The sequence below is a fragment of the Chlamydotis macqueenii genome, chromosome Z (assembly GCF_036417535.1).
Source record: "Chlamydotis macqueenii isolate bChlMac1 chromosome Z, bChlMac1.mat, whole genome shotgun sequence".
Taxonomy (NCBI): domain Eukaryota; kingdom Metazoa; phylum Chordata; class Aves; order Otidiformes; family Otididae; genus Chlamydotis; species Chlamydotis macqueenii.
In genome coordinates, this window is record NC_141593.1 from 46,902,036 (window position 1) to 46,921,537 (window position 19,502).

Genomic DNA, 19,502 nt, shown 5'->3' on the forward strand with positions numbered 1-19,502 from the left:
GGCACCCTGTGGAAGAAATGACCCACACCAGAGCAGGTTCACAAAGGACTGTGGCCCATGGGAGGTACCTCACACTGGAGCAGGGGAGGAATGTGAGGAGTTCTTCCCCTGACAATGAAGCAGAGGCGTAAAACAACGTATGATGGACGAACCATAATGCCCATTCCCTCTTCCTCCCTGTGCCGCCTGGGGGGAAGGTGGTAGAGATAATGTTAAGCCAGGGAAGAGGGAGGGGTGAGGGGGAGTTATCTTCTTCTCTTTCTCATTATCCTCCTTTGGTTTTAATAATAAACAAAATAGTTTTCCCCAAGTTCAGTCTGTTCTGCCCGTAACAGTAATTTTAAGGATCTCTCCCTGTCCTTATCTCAAACCTTGAGCCTTTTTTCTTATATTATCTCTCCCTGTTCCCTTGGAGGGTGGGGGGAGTGAGAGACTGTGTAGTCTGGCCCTGAGTGGGGCTAAACCACGACACAGATAAGAATCTATTTTGATTTAGAGAATTGCCTTTACAAGTTTAAAAAAATACATACTTGATACACTTGTGAAACAAATACAATGCAGGCACCAACAAGGCTTCTTCCAAACTTTTGTTTCCATTTAAAACTTTATTTTGCATGTTCAGAACATCATCAGGAACATAGAAACTTGTAGGCACAAATTACTTAATATCCAGAGTTTTTGCATAAAATATTTGCTAATGAAATCGCAACATCACATTTTTGTGATAACTATATATATTAATATTTCATATATGCATATAAAAGTCATGCATTGAAAAGAGTCATTTGTCTAGATCATGTTCTCTGGGTGCTAAAATTCACTGTAGATCTTACATGTTTTAAATATGTCACATATTTTCTGTACATTTTAAAGACTTAATTATACTGACATCACATTCCCAAAGAAAACACAAAATGTAACGAAGCTGTATATTTTCTTTATTTACATTTCATTTTTTTCCCTCTATTAAAAATATATATATATAAGTAATGGCAAAACAAATGTTTTAAACCAGCTCACAAGTACGTAAGACACGTAAAATCTAGTAGTATAAACTATGATGAAAAGCAAGGGTATAAAATATCTTCTCTTTTGAGTATGTGGTCCATGGGTAACATTGCTTTGGTACTGGCCTTGCTTTGATACATGAAAGTTGATTACATAATTCATGGCTTATTATGTAGCAAGTGAGGAATCAATGAGGATTAAAGGTCCTGAAGCCTAATAACTAGCAGCTACTTGTTTTATTTCCACCTTTGCCACACAATTACTCTTTTCTTGCTATGATACGCATTCAAAAAAACTCCAGGGCCAAATTTCAGTCTGTAACATCCTTGCTGTCATAACCTTTTGATTCTAATTCAGATACCCTATATTCTACTTCTGCAATATTCTTTACTACGTAAATAATTCCTGTAGTTGAACAATAATGTTAAAATGATTTTTGTCTTTATATCGCCTTTGTTCTTTTCTATCATCATTCTATGCTGGCTGCTTAGGCATGTGCCAAGCATGATGACCTTTGGCACCAGCATGTTAGCGTCAGCAGGGGACCTTTGTACTGCTGACCTCCATATCTGATCCATTACTCCTCAACTGTGATCATTGTTTTAATTTTCTACTTTCATTAGACTACTCCAATGCTTAGAAGATGAGTATCATCAGCCATTCGCTTACAGAGTAGATGTATAAACATGTATAAAAGTATTACTAAACATAGTGCTTTTAAATGTTTTGCATCCCTGATCTGGAAATACTGTTTGATCTATTGACAGATTGACAAGAAAAAGATGCACTTAGCCATATAAGCCATACTAGGCTCCTTTATGTGTTTTAGAAGCTATTTAAGAATGTAAAGAGGCAGTCTGACCAAACACAGAGTGAGCACTGGACGGAGACTGAGATCTACTTTTGTTCCTGGATCTGCCACTGGCCTGATGGGTAACCTATGCTTCCTCTCTTCATGCCTCAGTTTTTCCACCTGCGAAGTTAAGATAATACTGCTGTTCTTTTTGTAAAGTGCTTTAAGATTTATGGAGAAAAAGCATCATGTAAGAGCCAGGAATTTAGTAGTAAGGAAGAGCCTTATCTTTTTTTCATGGTCTCTCCAATTTTATCTTCTAGTGTAATGAAGTAAACACACAGAATTCTATCTTCTTTGAAATTAGTAGGAGTTTCATGCTTGATTTTAATGGTGCCAGAATTTCTTCTGAATTAATGACAAAAGTTGTGCTCCTTTTTACACAGTGCCAATAGCAATTCTTGCTCAAGGACATGTATACTCTCACCCTGCTTTTGAAATATCTGCACTTCTGTTTGGAAAGAGGAAGGTAAGCAAGCAATAGCTCTGAGAGCAGTAAGGTAACAATTTTTAATTAAAATACTGCATTTGAACAGCTCCTAGAAGACATTTATAACGCAACAGCATGCATACTAATAATACTACCACTTGACTGCATTTTCCCATAGTATGATTTTGACATAAACACTTACCAAAAATATGGTGGTTTTTTTCTATTATTTCAAAGCAGTTCCTAAGGTGCAAATTGTAGCTTATACAATTTTGATGTGTCCTTTAAAAAATGTATGTGCTTCTTTTATCTTAGATGGGTTTCGTAGTTAGTAGGATACATACATTGCTCATTCATACTAGTTTTTAAAAAAAGCTTTGGAGAGAGATCCAGAAAAGCTCACATTTTCTACACTTTTTCCCCTTCCAAAGGTTGTGAGAAGAGCGATTTCCCCTGACAGAGTGGTTTAAACCATTTTTTTTTCTATTCTGAACTTTGCATTGCATTGTAACACCGTGCTAACTGCAACCCTTAATATGCCAAATCCTGCAGTACTTTTCCCAGCAAATCTTCTCTTAGAGACTTTTGTGGGCCCTAACTCTAGATACGGGATTTGGTTCTATAGTCACAGCAGTTCAAATGATGAGTTTAAACAGTACATATAAAACCCTTCAGACAATATAAAGGCAATAGATCTAGTAGTGCCTGAACGCAAAATAATTCTAATTGGAATACAGTAATGTAAAGAAGTTTCACTCAGCTAATCTGTTAATAAAAACTTTGTACAGTACAGTGACTCCTCTCCAAGGGTACCACCAGTGGAACAGACTTTCCTTTCATTCACTAATGCCACCATGTGTTCAGTTAACCATCAGCAGCATTGGAACTGAGCCTTTCCCATAGAGGCTTCCGCAGCTGCCTCCCCAGCCAGTCCTCCCTGGGGAAGCGTTCTCTTCGTATATGTACACGAGTTTTATACAATCTGACATTCTCCACTGTCAAACATCTGCTCATCTGAAATATACTGGGGCCAGAAGCACAGGTCATTCTTGAAGCCATGGGTCCAGAAAAGATGATCTCCATCTCTCTCTCATGGGCTGGCTTTTCCTCATCCTTCAGTTCAAACACTGTATCATACTAGAAAGAAATCTCATGCTGGAGGGTAGAAAGAATATCTGTTCCTTTTAACTGTGCTACCCCGACACTTCCATTTAGTGTGAAACAGTTTGTTTACTTCACAGAACTGAGGCTACCTTATGCACACTCCCCCACTAGTCAGTAATGAAAATTGCACAGAATTGTTTGTCCACAGCATTCTTAAAGGGCATGATGACATCATCCAGCATGCATTTATACATTCTAGGTTTCTTCACGGACATTTCTTTGTTTTTATTCTAACATTATATATTGCCTTCTCTTGCAGTTATATGCAAACACAAATAAAATGAAGTTGACTTCCCAAATCTTCCACATTATGCTAAGGATGAAATTTCTTCTTTTCTGTAAATTATAAAATTAGATATCCTGGCCAATCTTTCTTTTACTTCCTGACTTTTTTCACTGATAGCTAGAGTACATTATTTTTTAATCATTGGCTTTTTTCATAGTAACCATAGTAATTAATTTTTTTCAAATTCCAAATATTTATTTCAAAACAGAAACTAATAAATAGGGTCTTCTATGGTTGTTTGCTGTCTGTAGGTTTTACATGGGTATTGTCAGACAGGTGAGACTGCACGATTGACTCTTGACAGTGCAATTTTACATCATCACACATTTGCCTTTCAGCTTCTCTTTCCTTTTCTGCTGCTTGCTTTTTTTGCCATCAATTTGTAAACTCACAGTCCTGCGTTTCTCTAGGTTTAGCAGTTCTTGGAATAACTCTTTCACGTTGTGGTTCAGCTTGGCAGAGGTCTCCATGAAGGCACATTTCCACTTCTTAGCCAAGGCTTCTCCTTCACTGCTGTCCACCTCTCGATTTTGGTTCTCATCATTTTTGTTCCCCACTAGCATTATTGGAATGCTTTCTACATCTCCTTTTATCTGACATATTTGTTCATAGATTGGTTTGAGCTCCTCCAAGGACTGTCGGCTGGTGATAGAATAAACCAAAATGAAAGCATGTCCTTTAGAAATAGAAAGACGTTGCATGGCTGGAAACTGATGGCTCCCTGTAGTATCAGTTATCTGCAAAGTGCATATGCTCTTATCACAGCTGATCACCTGCCGATAGGTGTCTTCAATGGTAGGGATGTAGCTCTCTCTGAAAGTGCCCTTCACAAATCTCAAGACCAAAGAACTTTTGCCCACTCCTCCAGCTCCAAACACAACAACCCTGTAATCATTGCTTTGCTCAGGCATGTTTCTCAGTGTGTCTGTTGCTCAGTAGAGGGAAAAATCTAGGAAAGAAAATGACAAAAACAAGACAGACATTAATACATGTACTCATAGAGAGTGCACTTTGTGATATCTTTCCCAATGAGAGCAATGAATGTGATGTAAGTGATGGCATACTGGTTGTAATAAGTTAGGAAGACTTGCACAGAAACTTAAGACTTCTGTGCGTTACAGAATGATTTTTTTCAGTAATAAATTTAGGATTTGCAATCCAGCCTGGACTAGTAACAAAAGACCACCTTCATCACTTATGACTTGTTTTAAATGAACATTGTGAGTTTAAGTACTCTTCCTATTGGACTAATATTCCCAGAAATAAAAAGTTCCATCTGGGAAATAGTATTTCAGCAAGGCCATGGTCTGGACAAACTATACTCCTCTGTGTCTAAAACAAATCTCCTCAAATCATTGTTGAAACACACTGGTATACACATGTATCACAGCCAATTACTCCAAACATGCCATCTTTTCAGTAGTTAGGGAACTTATCTCTGCTACAACTGGACAATACTCCTGAGTGAGATCTAAGACATATTCATAGCTTATTCAGGAAAGGTCACAAAACTCTATGATCTCTGAAGTCAGTTTCCCTTTACAAAACCTGTCTGTAAAGAGTAGGACCACAGATACTGTCATCATTATCAAATAACAGCAACAGTAAAGCTTTCAGAGGGTTGCAAGTTGTAGTTGTTTTAGAATTCACTGAAATCAATGTGATGATGCATTTGTCTTCCCATCAGTAGCAGCTCATTAGGTACACAGCATGTACAAGTCTTTTTCTTATATATTTAGTGAGATTTAAGCAAAAAAAAAAAAAAGCACTAAAAAATTGAACCCTAAAAGTTAAAAAGTCTAGGATATTGTTACTTTTCAGACCAAAGCTAGGTATATAAAAAGTACATGTGGAACAAACTGCAAAATTTACAGCATAAATTTGCAATTTGTTCTTAGGAAAATGGGCTAATATAATAGGGAACCTTGTCCAAGTGCCCTAATGGTGCCTGATGATTTAATTTACCTGTTGTAATGTTGCCTGGGTAGCAGTTAATCCAGAACAACCCAAAGGGATTTCTTAGTGAACAATGAAAGCCATCAAGCTATTTCTTCACTGTAGCAGAAGTAATTGCATTATGGGGCAGGACTTTAAGCTACCCTTTACCTGTTTAACACGGGGAGTAGTGTTGCTGTAGAGGTATGGATGTCAGTGGAGCCCCCATGACCTTATCTCAGTTGCCCCACCAGACTGAATTTTGTTCTTCTGCATCTTTAATGCTCTCACGGCCTGTACCAGTTAGATTAAAGCTATGGCTACCCATACTGATTGTCTTCATTTTGGCGTTCAAGCATACCCTGATTTTGTTACCCTTCTTATCCAAGGCATCCTATTCTGTACTAATTCTAAAGTCAGAGTAAGCTGAAAACATCCATCTTTACATAATGTGTTGGATGAATGGGTCATACTTCCTCATCTGCCACACCACAGTCAGAACAACCAGTGCAACAGAGGATGCTGACCCTCAGGCAAAGTGGAGAGTTGTCACAGCTCTGCCTACCCAGTCTGGCTTCAGGCAGAAGTTTCGCCCTGTCCATTTCTCCTATACCAGTCCCTGTCAGTCTCAAAGACCTGTTTAAATATAGCAAAGATTAAAGATAAATAAGAGTGTTCAGCCTGAGGCAGTGAAGCAAAATTGTTCCTCTCTGACAGCAGAATTCAAGGAACAGAAAGAAGAGTAGTCTCAGAAAACGCTGGTATACGTGTTTGTATGAGACAGAAAAGCCTCCAAGAAAATGGGCTTTGAGAAAACAAAGAAAACCAAAGTAGCTAGCATGAAATGAGAAGAGAGGAAGCTAGCAGGACATTGTTCCACTGAGAATAAACTTGTACCAAACAGCTGCAAACATGCACATTCAGAACAGTCGTAGAGCTTAGAGTCATGGGTGACTGCAGGGAATGAGCTACCATAAGAATTATAGTTTAATAATTTTTGTGAATAAAATGGCAAGAAAAACATGTCTATTTCACCTCAGAAGCACCTTAAGCGTTGCACAATCAGATAATATGTAGCCTAGGAATTATGAGATTATGAGGAAAAATGGTCTATGAAAATTTTTACTATGAAAATCAGCAAAATGCAGAGAAGGGAAATAAAACTTTGAAAGCTGGCTGAGTGTAATTCTGCTACATTAAACTTCATGCTTTAAGCATACTCAGAAATAAAAAAAAACCTGGCATATATCGTTGCCTAAAAATTAGAACAAATTGAAATCTGGCACTTAATAGCATGAAGTAGTAAGTGTCTGAAAAGCTTCTAAGGGAACATGAAATGGCATGGTAACAGTCTTCAAATACACAGTAAGCTGTTGCAAAGAGGGAGAGTGTATATTTGTAGTGCAAAAAACTGCAATTAATCGGCTTACATTGTAGGAGAGATTCACATTAGACAATAGGAAAACATTACAGTGGTAAGAAGAGCACACTGACTGCAAAGGGAGATTTTGCAGGCTGTCTTTAGAAATGACCACAGAACCACAGGATAATTCAGGCTGGAAGGGACCTGAAGAGGTCTCTGGTCTAGCCTGCTGATCACAGCAGGGTAGTCGTGAGACCAGACCGATTGTTCTGTCCTATCAGGGTCTGAAAACCTCCAACATTTCCCACAGCCTCTCTGGGCAACCTTATCCACTGATAAATTACCCTCAGTGTGATTCTTTCCCCTTACATCTAATCTGAACTACTTGTGTTTCAACTCACACCTGTTGTCTCTCCTCCTCCCACTGTCCATTACTATGAAGAGTTTGACTCCACCTCCTGGGTGGCTTTCCTGTAGATTTTGGGGGGCTGCTGTTTGGTGCCTCCCAAACTGTGCCTTCTCCAGCCTGAACCAGCCCTTCTCCCTCAGCCCACAGGGCAGGACAGTGCTGCATCCCTGGGCACCGCAGTGCCCTCATCTGAACGTACTCCGGTTTATTGACATGTCTCCTCTACTGGGGGTGGCAAAACCAGACAAGCCACATAGCCGTTATCTCATGAGTGCTGAGCAGAGGGAGACTGTCACCCACCTCAACCGACTGGCCGTGCTCCTGTTCATACAGCCCAGGACATGGTAAGCCTTCCTTGCAGCCAGGGCCACTGCTGGCCATGTCCAGCTCCGCTGTCCACCATGGCCTCAGGGCTTTCTCCATGGAGCTGCTCCCCAGCCCGAGTGGCTGCAAAGGAGCAGCAACCTCAATTGCTGTTTACTCTGTCCCATATGCAGGTTTGTTAGTCGTAAATATCCACAGTTTTACCAAGATAAACAATATAGCTTTTTTTTTTTTTTTTTTTTTTTGTCCTCTCAGGAGCTGGGAGTAAAAAACCCAAAAAGCTCATGCAAGGCTTTTTAGTCACACTGGAGAAAGGCTTCCCTAAGTAATTTTTATGATGTGGTTGTATTCTCTTTGTGGATCTGGTCAGAAATTCTCCTGCAGTGAAAATAATTTTGTGTGACTGTGGTGCACTTGCACCCAATTGAGCATTTGTTAATGCTTTTCATATCACCCTACTAGTGTATTGGTTTCTCTTTTTCTTAAAATATGTTAACTAAAACACACAACAGGACAAAATTAAATACAACATTGTTTCATCAGCTCTCAATATTCTAGCCAATGTCAGTATGGAAAAATTAGCTTTAAAAAGTCTGAATTTTCAGATCTACAACAGCCTCTCTGATTAACACTTTGAGAATCTGTCTGTTTCATAATCTGCACAGAAAAAAACAGCAGTTGCTTTTTACACTTTAGAAATTACTTATTCTGGAGTTTGTGTGTAATAAAGCCTCATTTGCTGCCTTTTTTACTTTCACAAACTACATCAGGGAAAATTTACTATCATCCTCTGAAATGTCAGGTTTAACAAAACTGTCCTCATTTAAAAAGGCAAAGTACTTCATATAACATACATCTACACCCTTCATTTATTAATTGTTTGGTTGTAAAGTTCAGCAAGTTAGTAAGTCTCCACATACCTCTGCTGACTTAGCTCTGTTTTCTGCAGATGCTATGTTAACACAAAGCTCGAGTTTCTGTAGCTCAGTTGCTGTGGGTGAGCTCGATGGGCTATTTGCTGGGGCAAAAGGCTGCCTCCTGTTCAAATTCAACTACATACATTTATGTTGGTCTGCATTCTGTTGGTCAGCTGTTTCTGACACACCAGAACTGAAGGATTATTCTGACAAGAGGATCGAGTTTAAGGACTAGGTAATTTTCATAAAACATCAGTTATTTTGTTATATAATGATAACAAAAATATACATTTTAAAATGTTTAAACAATATACCTTGCATTACAGATTATGCACCTGAAAGTTCAAACTCTTAATATTCTTTGAGTGACTAATTACATGTGGGTATGTTAGCATTTACTAAATCGATGTCACTGATCCTATATTTAGCCACTGGATCTCCACAGTTATCTCCTACTTTGAATCATGTTTTATTGCCTGACTTTTCTATCAATTGTAGTTATGACTGGCCTCTTTATATTTAAGCCATGAATAACATATGCAATAATGCGCAAAAAGTAATGGGAAGGTGAAAAATAACTTCTGAAAATTAATCTACTTGAATATTTAGATTCCTTTATAAGCCAAAAATATAGGGACATGTGTCAGATATTTTGGATCATAAGTTCTCCCTACACCAGAAAGTCTTGAAATGCAAAAAAGTCATTCACATAACAGCATGAAGTATGATTCAAAGCGAGCAATTGACTGTATTTTGCTCAGGTATTTACACAGTGACAGAGATCATTAAGCCATTTGACCTAAGACTTCTCTAGGTTTTTTCACAGTCTCCAGTGCAGTTTGAGCAAAGTATCTTTTTTCATTCATAAGAAGAATTCTTTGCCTGCTGCTGTTCCACCAGAGTTAGATGCTCTCTGAAAAGCATCTAACTGCTTTAGAAAGGTGATTATGCTGTTGCTGTTGAAATGCTGATAATTAGTTAAATTAGTTGTTTCCAGAAACTTCCCAGATTCCAGCACCAGTCTTGCTGTTGTTTCATAGTAATAGCTTGGGTTTTGCATTAGTCTAAAAGCTCCTGATAGGAGTCCCTCCAAGACCAAAGTTTATGCAATTGGTCACATTGATTTCAGTTAACACTGGAGGATGGTGAAGAACGCTATTTCAAAATAACAGCAACACTGCATGATCCGTGAAGGTTAAATCTGCTTCAAGATTTCAGACACTGAATGGCGAAGCACTAATATACTAGTTTACTGAAAGAAAGCTGAGTTAGTGTCATGTAAAGTACTGTTCTCATGAAAAGGAAGATGGGCTCTGTTTACATGACATGTAGGTCCCATTTCAGCAAAGTTCCTCAGTGTTTACATTACGTACATTCTTCTCATCTGTTTTTTTAATCCGGGCTTAATTGACGTCTAATTGAACATTGTTTCTAAAGTCTGCATATATAGCACTCATGGTATAAAGGTTGTTTACAGTGGAGAAAAGATTAAGAAAATCAGTGATTTTTAGCAGGTCAATGTAGATGCAGCAGTTAGAAATGACATGGGCATTTTTCAGTATAATAAGTCACGTCGGCCAAACAGCATTCAACTATTAGACATTGAAAGCAATTTAATAATCAAACTTTAAGATCTGTGTAGAAGTTATTGTGTTACCAAAAATATCAGAATGAACAGAGGATTCTGAGGTTCCAGATTTATTTTCAGAGACAATGCAAAAATTGGATGGCATAATAGGTCATGGCAGAAAATGACAGTGAGTTGTTCTCAACTACAGTTTGAGAGAAAAGCAATATCAACTTAATATTTGTAGCATCAGCCAGAAGGAAGCAGACCAGACTGAGTTACAGAGAAAATGGCATCTTCTATGGGAGAAAAAAAAAAAGTTACCTGTCATAAACCTGTTGGTATCTCAGACATGCTCTCCCTTTTGTAATATTTACTTGATCTTCTGAAAGCAAGAGACAAAATCAGATGTTCTTATTCAATGTATTTATAGGAAGCATAAATTCAAGATACAAATTCAGTTTGTTTGGACTGAAACAGTTTCCATTTTAGAGCTAGACTCTCTACAATGTTTGCATTGTTTGCATTTGCATAGAAAATTATTAATTTCAAATTTTCTGAAATGAAATGAAATGAAAGTAGTGAAATGAAAGTAGTGGCTTAGCCTGTACAAAACTGTATGAGACTAAGACAGAGTAGAAAGCTAAAACTGCTTTGCATGACCAGGATGCCAGCAAACAAAGTGTGTGCTTTGGGATAGCTTAGCCTAGGTGATCATAGCATTTGCTTTCAAATATCTAAAAAAGGAAAAGGGGAGAAAAATAAAAATTATTTCATTTTTTCAATGTTGGCTAAAGTGTTTCTTGCATTTTGGGACAGATTCTTCACTACATTACAAATCCATATGTTACAATACAGATATGGTCTAGGTATTAAGCCAGGATATCAATTTTTCAGAGAGGTTCTCTGAGAGATTTTGCAGATTCCCTTCATACTGCTGGTCTAACATAGAAGAGTAATAGAAAAGACAAAAGTCTTTCAGAATCATTTGTCACAGTTTTGTTCTGTATTTACAGAAGTAGAATACTGTCCTAAGAACATCTGTATGTAAATAAGGTAGAATCCAGCCCCTTACAGTTCTGTGAACACAGATGCTGTGCTCTACTTTAGCAAATTGTCATATTATCAACATACCAATGTTGAAAATCTCATTCCCAAAATAATGCCTTTCAAAATTGTTTGAAGCCCTATAAATTATTACATGAACTGAATATCTTGGTAAAAAAAAAACCCGAACACATAGTTGTCACAGTAAGAAAAATCTTTACTAGCTGTTGGCCTAAGATATGGCCAGTAGAGATTGTGGCAGATATTGTTTCTCTAGGCAAGAAAGAACTGGAAAAAGAAAGAGGAGATAATTAGATTACTTTTCTATAGGGACATAAGTAGCATGGGTTTCTGAAACTAGATTTAACCAAAGTGGTATTACATGTTGAAGAAGGAGACAGGATTGGTGATAGAAGACTGAAGGATGCAGAAGGGTCTGTTGATTCCCTTCTCTGATGAGGGCTCATGTGCAGAAAATGCAGAAGGTGCTGGACCTGATCCAACAAAGAGCTTTAGAATTAGGAGTACATGTAAATGATTTGCTGTGTTGTTGCCCAAGAGCTTTTAGAAGTAACTCTTGAGTAACAAGTATGTACTAATTGAACCATTACCGTAAACCAAGATCCAATGTCATTGAACACACTTTTTTTTTGAAAAAAAAAAACTTCCTTTCATGCAGAAACAGCAATAATACACTACGTTTACCCAGAGTGGACAGGTGTCCTACTGGCTGTCACTTTCTATTTAGCAGATTGCCTAATCTTAAAATTTATAAAGGAGAATTTAATGACTCAGTTCCTGTTTAAATTCAAGCTTTGCTTTAGGCGTGTTAGATACTTCATTAGCTTAAATGGAGATACTCTTATTTATCTATCCAAGCATTTTGGTAAACCAGTGTCTTAATCTTTTAAGTGCTTAGAGTAAAAAATCAGTAAGAAACAACTTAGAAGACTTTGCGTATGTGTAGTTAGGTATTTGTGCATTCACGCATAGAAATAAAAATGTCAAGATAACAGCATTCTATTCAGCTCCCTATGGGACTGATTTTTTTGAGTTTTCTCCACACCTTAACGGACCAAATACTGTAGGTTTTGCTCAGTTTTCAATAGATTTAATTTACCTAAATAAAAATTGAAAGATCAGCTTACAATGTTGTACATTCAGCTTTCAACATGGAGGACATTATGCCATTGGGTAGAGTAGTGGGCTTATTAATTGGAACGTGTTCACTTGTATAAATGCAGGATCAGAGATTCAGTTTGACCTTTCAGCCCTTCTGTCTCTTAATAGCAGAACACTCTTTTTGGCAATTAACTATGATTTTACATGCTGTAGTGAACTTCTGCTTCTCCAGATGTTGACTAGCCAAAATAGGTGATTTTTTATTCTGCCTTTTATGGAAAAAGGTGTGACTTTTAAGGTTTCCTGAATGGAGAAAGTTAGAACATATGAAACACTAAAAAAACCCAAACCAAGAAGGAAAATTTCGCAAGTAATCATTTGGCTTTAGAGGCTTTGGATGTTAAATTCCATATAATGTGAGACTCATGATAAAAATCACAGCACAGATAACAAGCTAGTTCCATATAAATTTGTGTATTTTCAAGAAGAACCTTGAGTCCACGGAAAGCTGGTTTTGATTTAGCAGAGATAAGTGTACAAAGATCAGTGGCCCTTTTGCGTTTCCACTGTACTCCTCAATTCCTTCATGTTAATTTGAAACTATTTGCACAAGTCTTCTATAGAAGCAGAATTTATTTAAAGGGCTTCTGACTTATTAATATAACTCCTATCACTCCTTTTCCTTGATGGGCTGGAAACAATGGCTTTATTGCTATTGTGACCACTGGAACATTTCTCATACTCTTACACAGCCCAAATAATACACCATTCAAAACAATGTGGCTTAAACAGAAAGTATCAGTATCTATCTTACTGTGCTAGCTGTGCACGGTAAGTCCTTCAAAAGCCCTACCAGCCAATATAATACATTTTGCAACTGGTTTGTTGGGCAATAACTTGTGAATAGGTTAATGCAGTCAGTTTCAGGACCCAGAAGGATCCCTGGTGAGTAATTAAGTAATGCAATCCCACTGTCAATAAGCTTCCAGGTACTAGTAAGCAGCCTGTGCTTCCACTGAAAATTGTCTGCAAATCAGGAAGTTGAAAACTGGCAATTAAAGTATAACTGTGGGGTATGATACAGGAATGACAGCTTTATGACAGGAGTTTCAAAATGTCCAGAGGAAGCTGTTTGCTGTCTATGATGTGTAATTTATCATAAGCTGATTTAGGGGGGAAATTTTATTTATTTTTCTTTTTACTCTAAAGTGTATTTTCTTTAAGAATTAGTTTGCAAACCTGCATCTGAGGACTTTTACAAAATGGAATACTTTCCTTACTGATTCATTTTTTTAAATTTTTTTTTAAACAGAAAAGCAATTTTATGCTGTTCTTCATCACTGCCCCAGCTTTCAGTATTTTCTCTTCTGAAGTAAGAAAGGTCAGTTTAGCCTTTAGAACAGTTTATTCTTGATTCATGTTTGTTTTCCTTGTAGCAGTAGACAAAATCATAAAAACTATATACTGAAGATTAAAAAATACTTCCACAGTAACACATGGTAGCATTTTAATATTTGAGTGAAAAAAATTGAGAAAACTAATGTTTTTTAGTTGGCTTTACAGCTATTGATGGTAGATAATATTTAATTATTTAAATTACCAACTTTTTCAGAGCAGATAAAAACTGTCAGTCTAGATGTTCAGTGAAAAATATAAAAATAAATATAAATAAAAGGGGCTAAATCTCCTTCTGTTATCTTTCCATTAATTTTAAATCAGAACTATTGGACATTTTGGGAAAGAAACATCTGCAGTCCAGGAATGGATTTACTTTTTTCATATGGCTGCTTTACTATATACATATTTTAAATGAGGATGTGAAAAGCATGTCATAACTTAATTGACACTTATTCAGATTCAACTAAAACCAATTACATTACCTGCAGTCAGGGTGAGGGGGATTGAATTTGGCTGCCATAGGGTACTGCAGCCCTGCACAGTCAGAGAAATCAGAGACTGATTTTCATCTCAGATACAGAAGTCTAACATTCAACTCAAATTTATTTGCTCTAGAGGAGATGCTTCTGACCTCCATGTGAGCAGAAAAGTGCACTTGTCACAGACTTGACACACCCTTTTTGATATTTTGGTCTTGTCTTCCTTTCATACTCAACAATTATACAGCAATCAATTATTTGTGGTTGGAAACAAATCAATGTTTGTTCTCTCAAAAAGGTAAAATAAAGTATGTTTTTTTTCAATTCATACGTACAGTTGCATTGTCACTCAGTGTCACTTTTCCACTGCCTTTCCAACACTAAAATAAGACAATATAGTGCACATTTTAATTTTAGTGCAGCAAAAAGAATGCAGTGAAAATATCTGTTCATTGATACTTAGAAACCTTTGAGTGGAAAGTAAAAAATAACAAAAGGAAAAAATTTTCCAAATTATTTTTTTCCTGACACATGTAAGGAAATTGTTCATTTAAAAGGGAAAGTAATATTGCTAACATTATGTATTCACGTTTCACACAGTTGTCATTTTTCTTATTGTATGTAATATGGAAAATTTCTCAATTAGGCCTAGCAATACAAAGTATTAAGCGGAAAGTAACAAACATTTGGAATCAGCCCTACATACCAAACCAAATCTCCTACAGTGAATACTGTTTCAGTTTATAAGTAAAAATGGCCTGATACTCACATGCAGTGTGGGAGCTGGAACATTGAAATGCAGCTTATTATATATTACAGAATAGCTATTGAGGTACACTGCACACTGAAAGCAATCCAATATAGTATGGAAATCAAAACCATAAAACAGCAAGAAAAGCATCAGGTTATACAGAGAAAGAAGTTGAGGAAAACGGAATATAGAATTGAATGCAATCATTCTGTAGGAGCATCTTTGAAACAGAATACTGTTAATTGCAGGTTTTTAAAATAAGCTGAGTTTGAGGTAATAGTGCACACTCTGTCACAACGGAAGTGTGAGTCTTTGCTTTTTCGTACATGATAGTGGGATATTTACATGGACAGATGTGTTGGTTAGCACAAAAGACATTTACCAAGTGATCCTCAAAGGAAAATAGAACCAGCACTATTAACGATTTCAGGAACAGCATTGTCAGTTTATGTATAATCCACTATTTTTGTTGGTACTACAAAGACTGCAGTGCCGTGTAATATAATCTTGACCACTTGGTCAGAGGGAGCCATGCCTCTGAACTCCAGTCATCTTCCAAAGAGCTATGCTCTGCACAGTGAGAAGGGAGTATTATTCAGCCTGATGACCATCAGAGCTATGTGTCTACTGTTCGGCCATACTGGTGTAAAGAACAGTGCAGGATAACCTAGAAGAAGAATATGCTTTTATTTAGCTCTGATGTGAGATGTGTGGAAAACTATGTTTCCAAAGACCTGGACCCACTTGCAAAGAGACTTCTTAATGCAGGCAACTTCCAATAAAAAGTCAGAATGGTATTTTGTACAGAAAGAGACCTTCTGGATTATCAAATCCAATTCTTTGCCATTGCAAGCAATCATGTCACATAATCTCTTCCCTCAAGTTCCAACTGAAAAGCATTTAAAGCCTTTTATTTCTATTACTTCAACAAGAAGGTAATTTCAAAACCTTGCTGCTCTAATGGTTTGAAACCTTCCTGCCTAAGTGTATTCACAGCCCATTTATACCCATTCCTTCTTCTCTCTTCCCAGGAATGAAGATAAATGGCTGTACATCACAATCATTCCCCCAGTTCCATGAAGACATTGATTTGCAGCTGTGTAATTGAACTTGTTCCATGTTTGGACAGTTCTTCATGCAGAAACCTCAGAAATGTGGTGCGCAGTGTAAGAGTGAGTATGAAACCTGGAGGGATAACACATTTCATAGCCCCTCAATGATGACATGGATGCCATTCTACAAGAATTCAGCACTACTGCATTTAGTAAGCACAGCTGGAACTCAGGAGGCAGCTCCAGAACACAAATGAAGTTCATCAGTCAAAAAAGTAAAAGGGAGGGGAGGTGATGGGGGAAGCCAAAATATCCCTCTGACGCAGAATTAAAAATTATGAGACCTGCAAATATTCTACATACAGCAAACTGTAAACCCCAGCAAAGGTGTAAGAGTTGCAACAGCTCTGTTGCAACAGCTCTGTTTGCATGGAAAGGTATGAGGATGCACATTACATACCTACACGTGTTCTTTTATAAACAGGCATCCATGTATTCATGTATGACTAGGTACTCATGAAAACAAGACAATGCTTTAAAAATAAAATAGATCAAATCTTGCTGCTCCATTCAGGGCTTACCCAGCTGTGATGGAGTGCTGCAGCACACAGAGCATCCCACATTTCACAGGGAAGATAGCAAGAGAGGAAGTATTATAAACTCTGAATTCACATCGCTCATAAACACTTGAGAATGGCCTGTCATGATTTATTTTCTTTTGTTCAATTGAGAGAGGCACAATCTACTAAGCAAATGAAATATTATCCACCTGTCAGTGGAACACTGCAAAGTTGTATTTGTTTCAAAGAGAGCAACACCTGGCGTTATTTATTCAGAGCCAACATTTTTGTATTCTTTCATCACATAGGTTAAAATGTCGCTTTCATTTCTAAAAAATTAATCTCTCCTTAAATCACTACAGTAGCAGTAGTAGAAACTGGGGCAAAATTCAGCACATTGAGTTTTAACGACAGTTGTTAAAAAAAAAGGTTACTAAGCCATTACTGGCATCCCAGCACACAGAAAAATGATGTTGTTTAACTGATTGATCAGCACGCATGTGACCAGCTTTTGGCTTCCTTGTCAGCCACAGCTGATAGCATGCCGTGTCATCTACTTAAGATATATGCTTAGATTAGATCTTGCAGTCGTTACTCATGCAAAGCTCTGATGACTTACATGGAAATTTTGCCTGATGAGGTCTGTGGGTTTTGGCCAAAGGCAATAAAGACCTCTGATCCCAAAGCAAAGCTGTGTTTGCTGTACGAGGTGAGGTAGAAAAACAATGGAGAAAAAGATTTACCTGTGTTGGAAGAGAAAGCTCCGAGTGCTCTTCAGCTTCTGCCTGTCATGGTACCGGCTGTTCACCCTCTCTGCCCCGGGTTTCCTCTCCCAAAACGCTGTCCTTCTCTTCACGGAGGGGGCTTCGGCTCCGCCGCCGGCGCTGGCAGAGCCGGGGGGCAACGGCGGCCCCGCTCCTCTCCCGCCTCCTTCCCGCAGCCCGGACCGTGCCCGAGGGTTCTGCTGGCTCGACCGCAGCCTCTCTCTTCCTTTCTGCTTTCTCGGAGGGACTGAGTCCAGCCTCTGCTGGTACCACTGCCTAAATGGCGCCTGCAAAGCTCCTCTAGGCTTTTAACTGCCACCTACTGCATAATTGTGGAATATATGTATGTATGTGTAAGTACATGTATACAGTCTCTAATCTTCTGGCTTTCTCCACAAATGTAGGAGATTTTTACAATTAGTCTTTAAGCCCTCCAAATATTCTGCAGTTTATAATTTAAAGCTGTAGTTTACATTAATCTAATGTTTGTAACTCTCCCTTTCTTTCAGCACCTAAAGACGGAACAAGCCTGTTCCTTTAACTTTGAAAAGCTTACAAAGCCTTCCGTTAGGCTAATCACCAGTGGATATAAACCAGCATAACCCTATTCAGATCAATGGAGCTGTGCTGATTTGTACTAGCTGAGAAATTAATCCATTATGTATAGTATTTATTAACAAAAAACACAATAGATATCAAGTATGAATAACATGCCATAAAAAAAATATAGATTTTGTCTGACAACCCCTCAAAATCTCACTTAGCTGAAACAGATAAAACTTTTTTTTTTTTTTCTGACAGCGGTGCAAAAGAGGATTCTTCAGTTTTATGGGCAAACAAATTAAGAAAGTACCTTGCTTTCTTCCCCTTTAATGCTGATTTTTTTTTTCTTGTGAAAAATCCAAAGTCAAGATCTAATGTCTCAGTTTTAAACTCCTAGCAATACTCAGAAGGGCTTTCCTTTCCAAACTACAAGTGAGGTCTGCTGTCTGAACTCCTACTACAGAGAGGAAGTCTGACTACCAGATCCCCCTGTGAATCTCCAGGGAAGGTGTAGGGAGATGCTACATTCATAACTTATTAGCAGGGGTATGCAGCAGCATAGTTTCTCTAAGTTTGCAACACGTAGCTGGGTCAAGTTGATGACATCGAAGGGTTCTGTTATCATCCTGAAGATTGCTGTCCTGTGGAGGAGAGGTGGCACCCAGCACCAGCACAGTGGTGTGGAAAGTATTCAATTTCTAGGCTAGCTGTGACTGCTGAGAGAAGCACGGGTCATGCAGCTAGCTCCCAACAGCTGGTATGATTTGTTAAATGCCACTGTCAGTAAAGGACAGCTTTGTTTTGCTTGTTTTTACGAAAGATTCATTCATCATGTTAACACTTCGGGTGGACACAGAAATGAAAAGGTTTCTCCTCCACATGTGCATCTTCATGAAATATTAAATAGATGATGACCGGGTCAATATGCCCCGAGGAAGTAATTTGCACTACTGTGTGGTTCTGGTACAGATTATTCCTCCCCCTTGTTTCTACAGGCTCCTGGGCAGCAAGCTGTAGATCAAACCATGTGCTTCTCCCAGCCACAGGCCTGCTCCTACAGCCTGGCAGCAAAACCCTGCCTTTGGTTTTGTAACCACTTCTTAGCAGTAACTTAATCCTCTGTGCTTGCAGTATTGGTTAATTAGTATCCCGAAACCAAAAAGCCAAGGTATTATAATAACTGCAACACAGTAGAGCTTAATCTATAGAGTTTATAATATTACATGAGGATTTAGCCTGTGTTTTTCCTGGTACTGCCCCATGGCAGCATGAGTGCATAATCTGGTTCCACTTATTCCAAGAGTCTATAACGTGCTTCTCTAGTTACAAACAATCTGGCTTCTCCATAATTTTCTAAGGTAACAGATCTCAGTCCTCTATAAGTGTGGCCTCATTGCAAATGTGCCTTTTAATTTTCCTAAAAAAAGAGTAGAAGTACCTGATGAGCTTTGGTTGAGAGTTGCCCCAACTTTTACTCACTCAGTTTATAGTACAAGTCTGGGAGATTTTAATTCTTGAACCCTATTCAAA

The 19,502-nt window shown here is 38.0% G+C and overlaps 1 protein-coding gene across 1 annotated transcript; it reads right to left on the reverse strand.

Moving 5' to 3' along the window:
- Positions 1 to 921: 921 nt before the first annotated feature.
- Positions 922 to 17,651, reverse strand: DIRAS2 (DIRAS family GTPase 2). The gene is made up of 2 exons (XM_086770273.1): positions 17,390 to 17,651; positions 922 to 4,672 (listed from the first exon to the last, which is right to left on the reverse strand). Exon 2 carries the CDS (start codon positions 4,650 to 4,652, stop codon positions 4,053 to 4,055), a length of 600 nt encoding a protein of 199 aa, XP_086626399.1. The 5' UTR covers positions 4,653 to 4,672; positions 17,390 to 17,651; the 3' UTR covers positions 922 to 4,052.
- Positions 17,652 to 19,502: the final 1,851 nt, after the last annotated feature.

What these genes read in the sequence shown, in the direction of transcription:
- DIRAS2 (XM_086770273.1), bottom strand. Translation starts at nt 4,652, where the DNA reads ATGCCTGAGCAAAGCAATGATTACAGGGTTGTTGTGTTTGGAGCTGGA.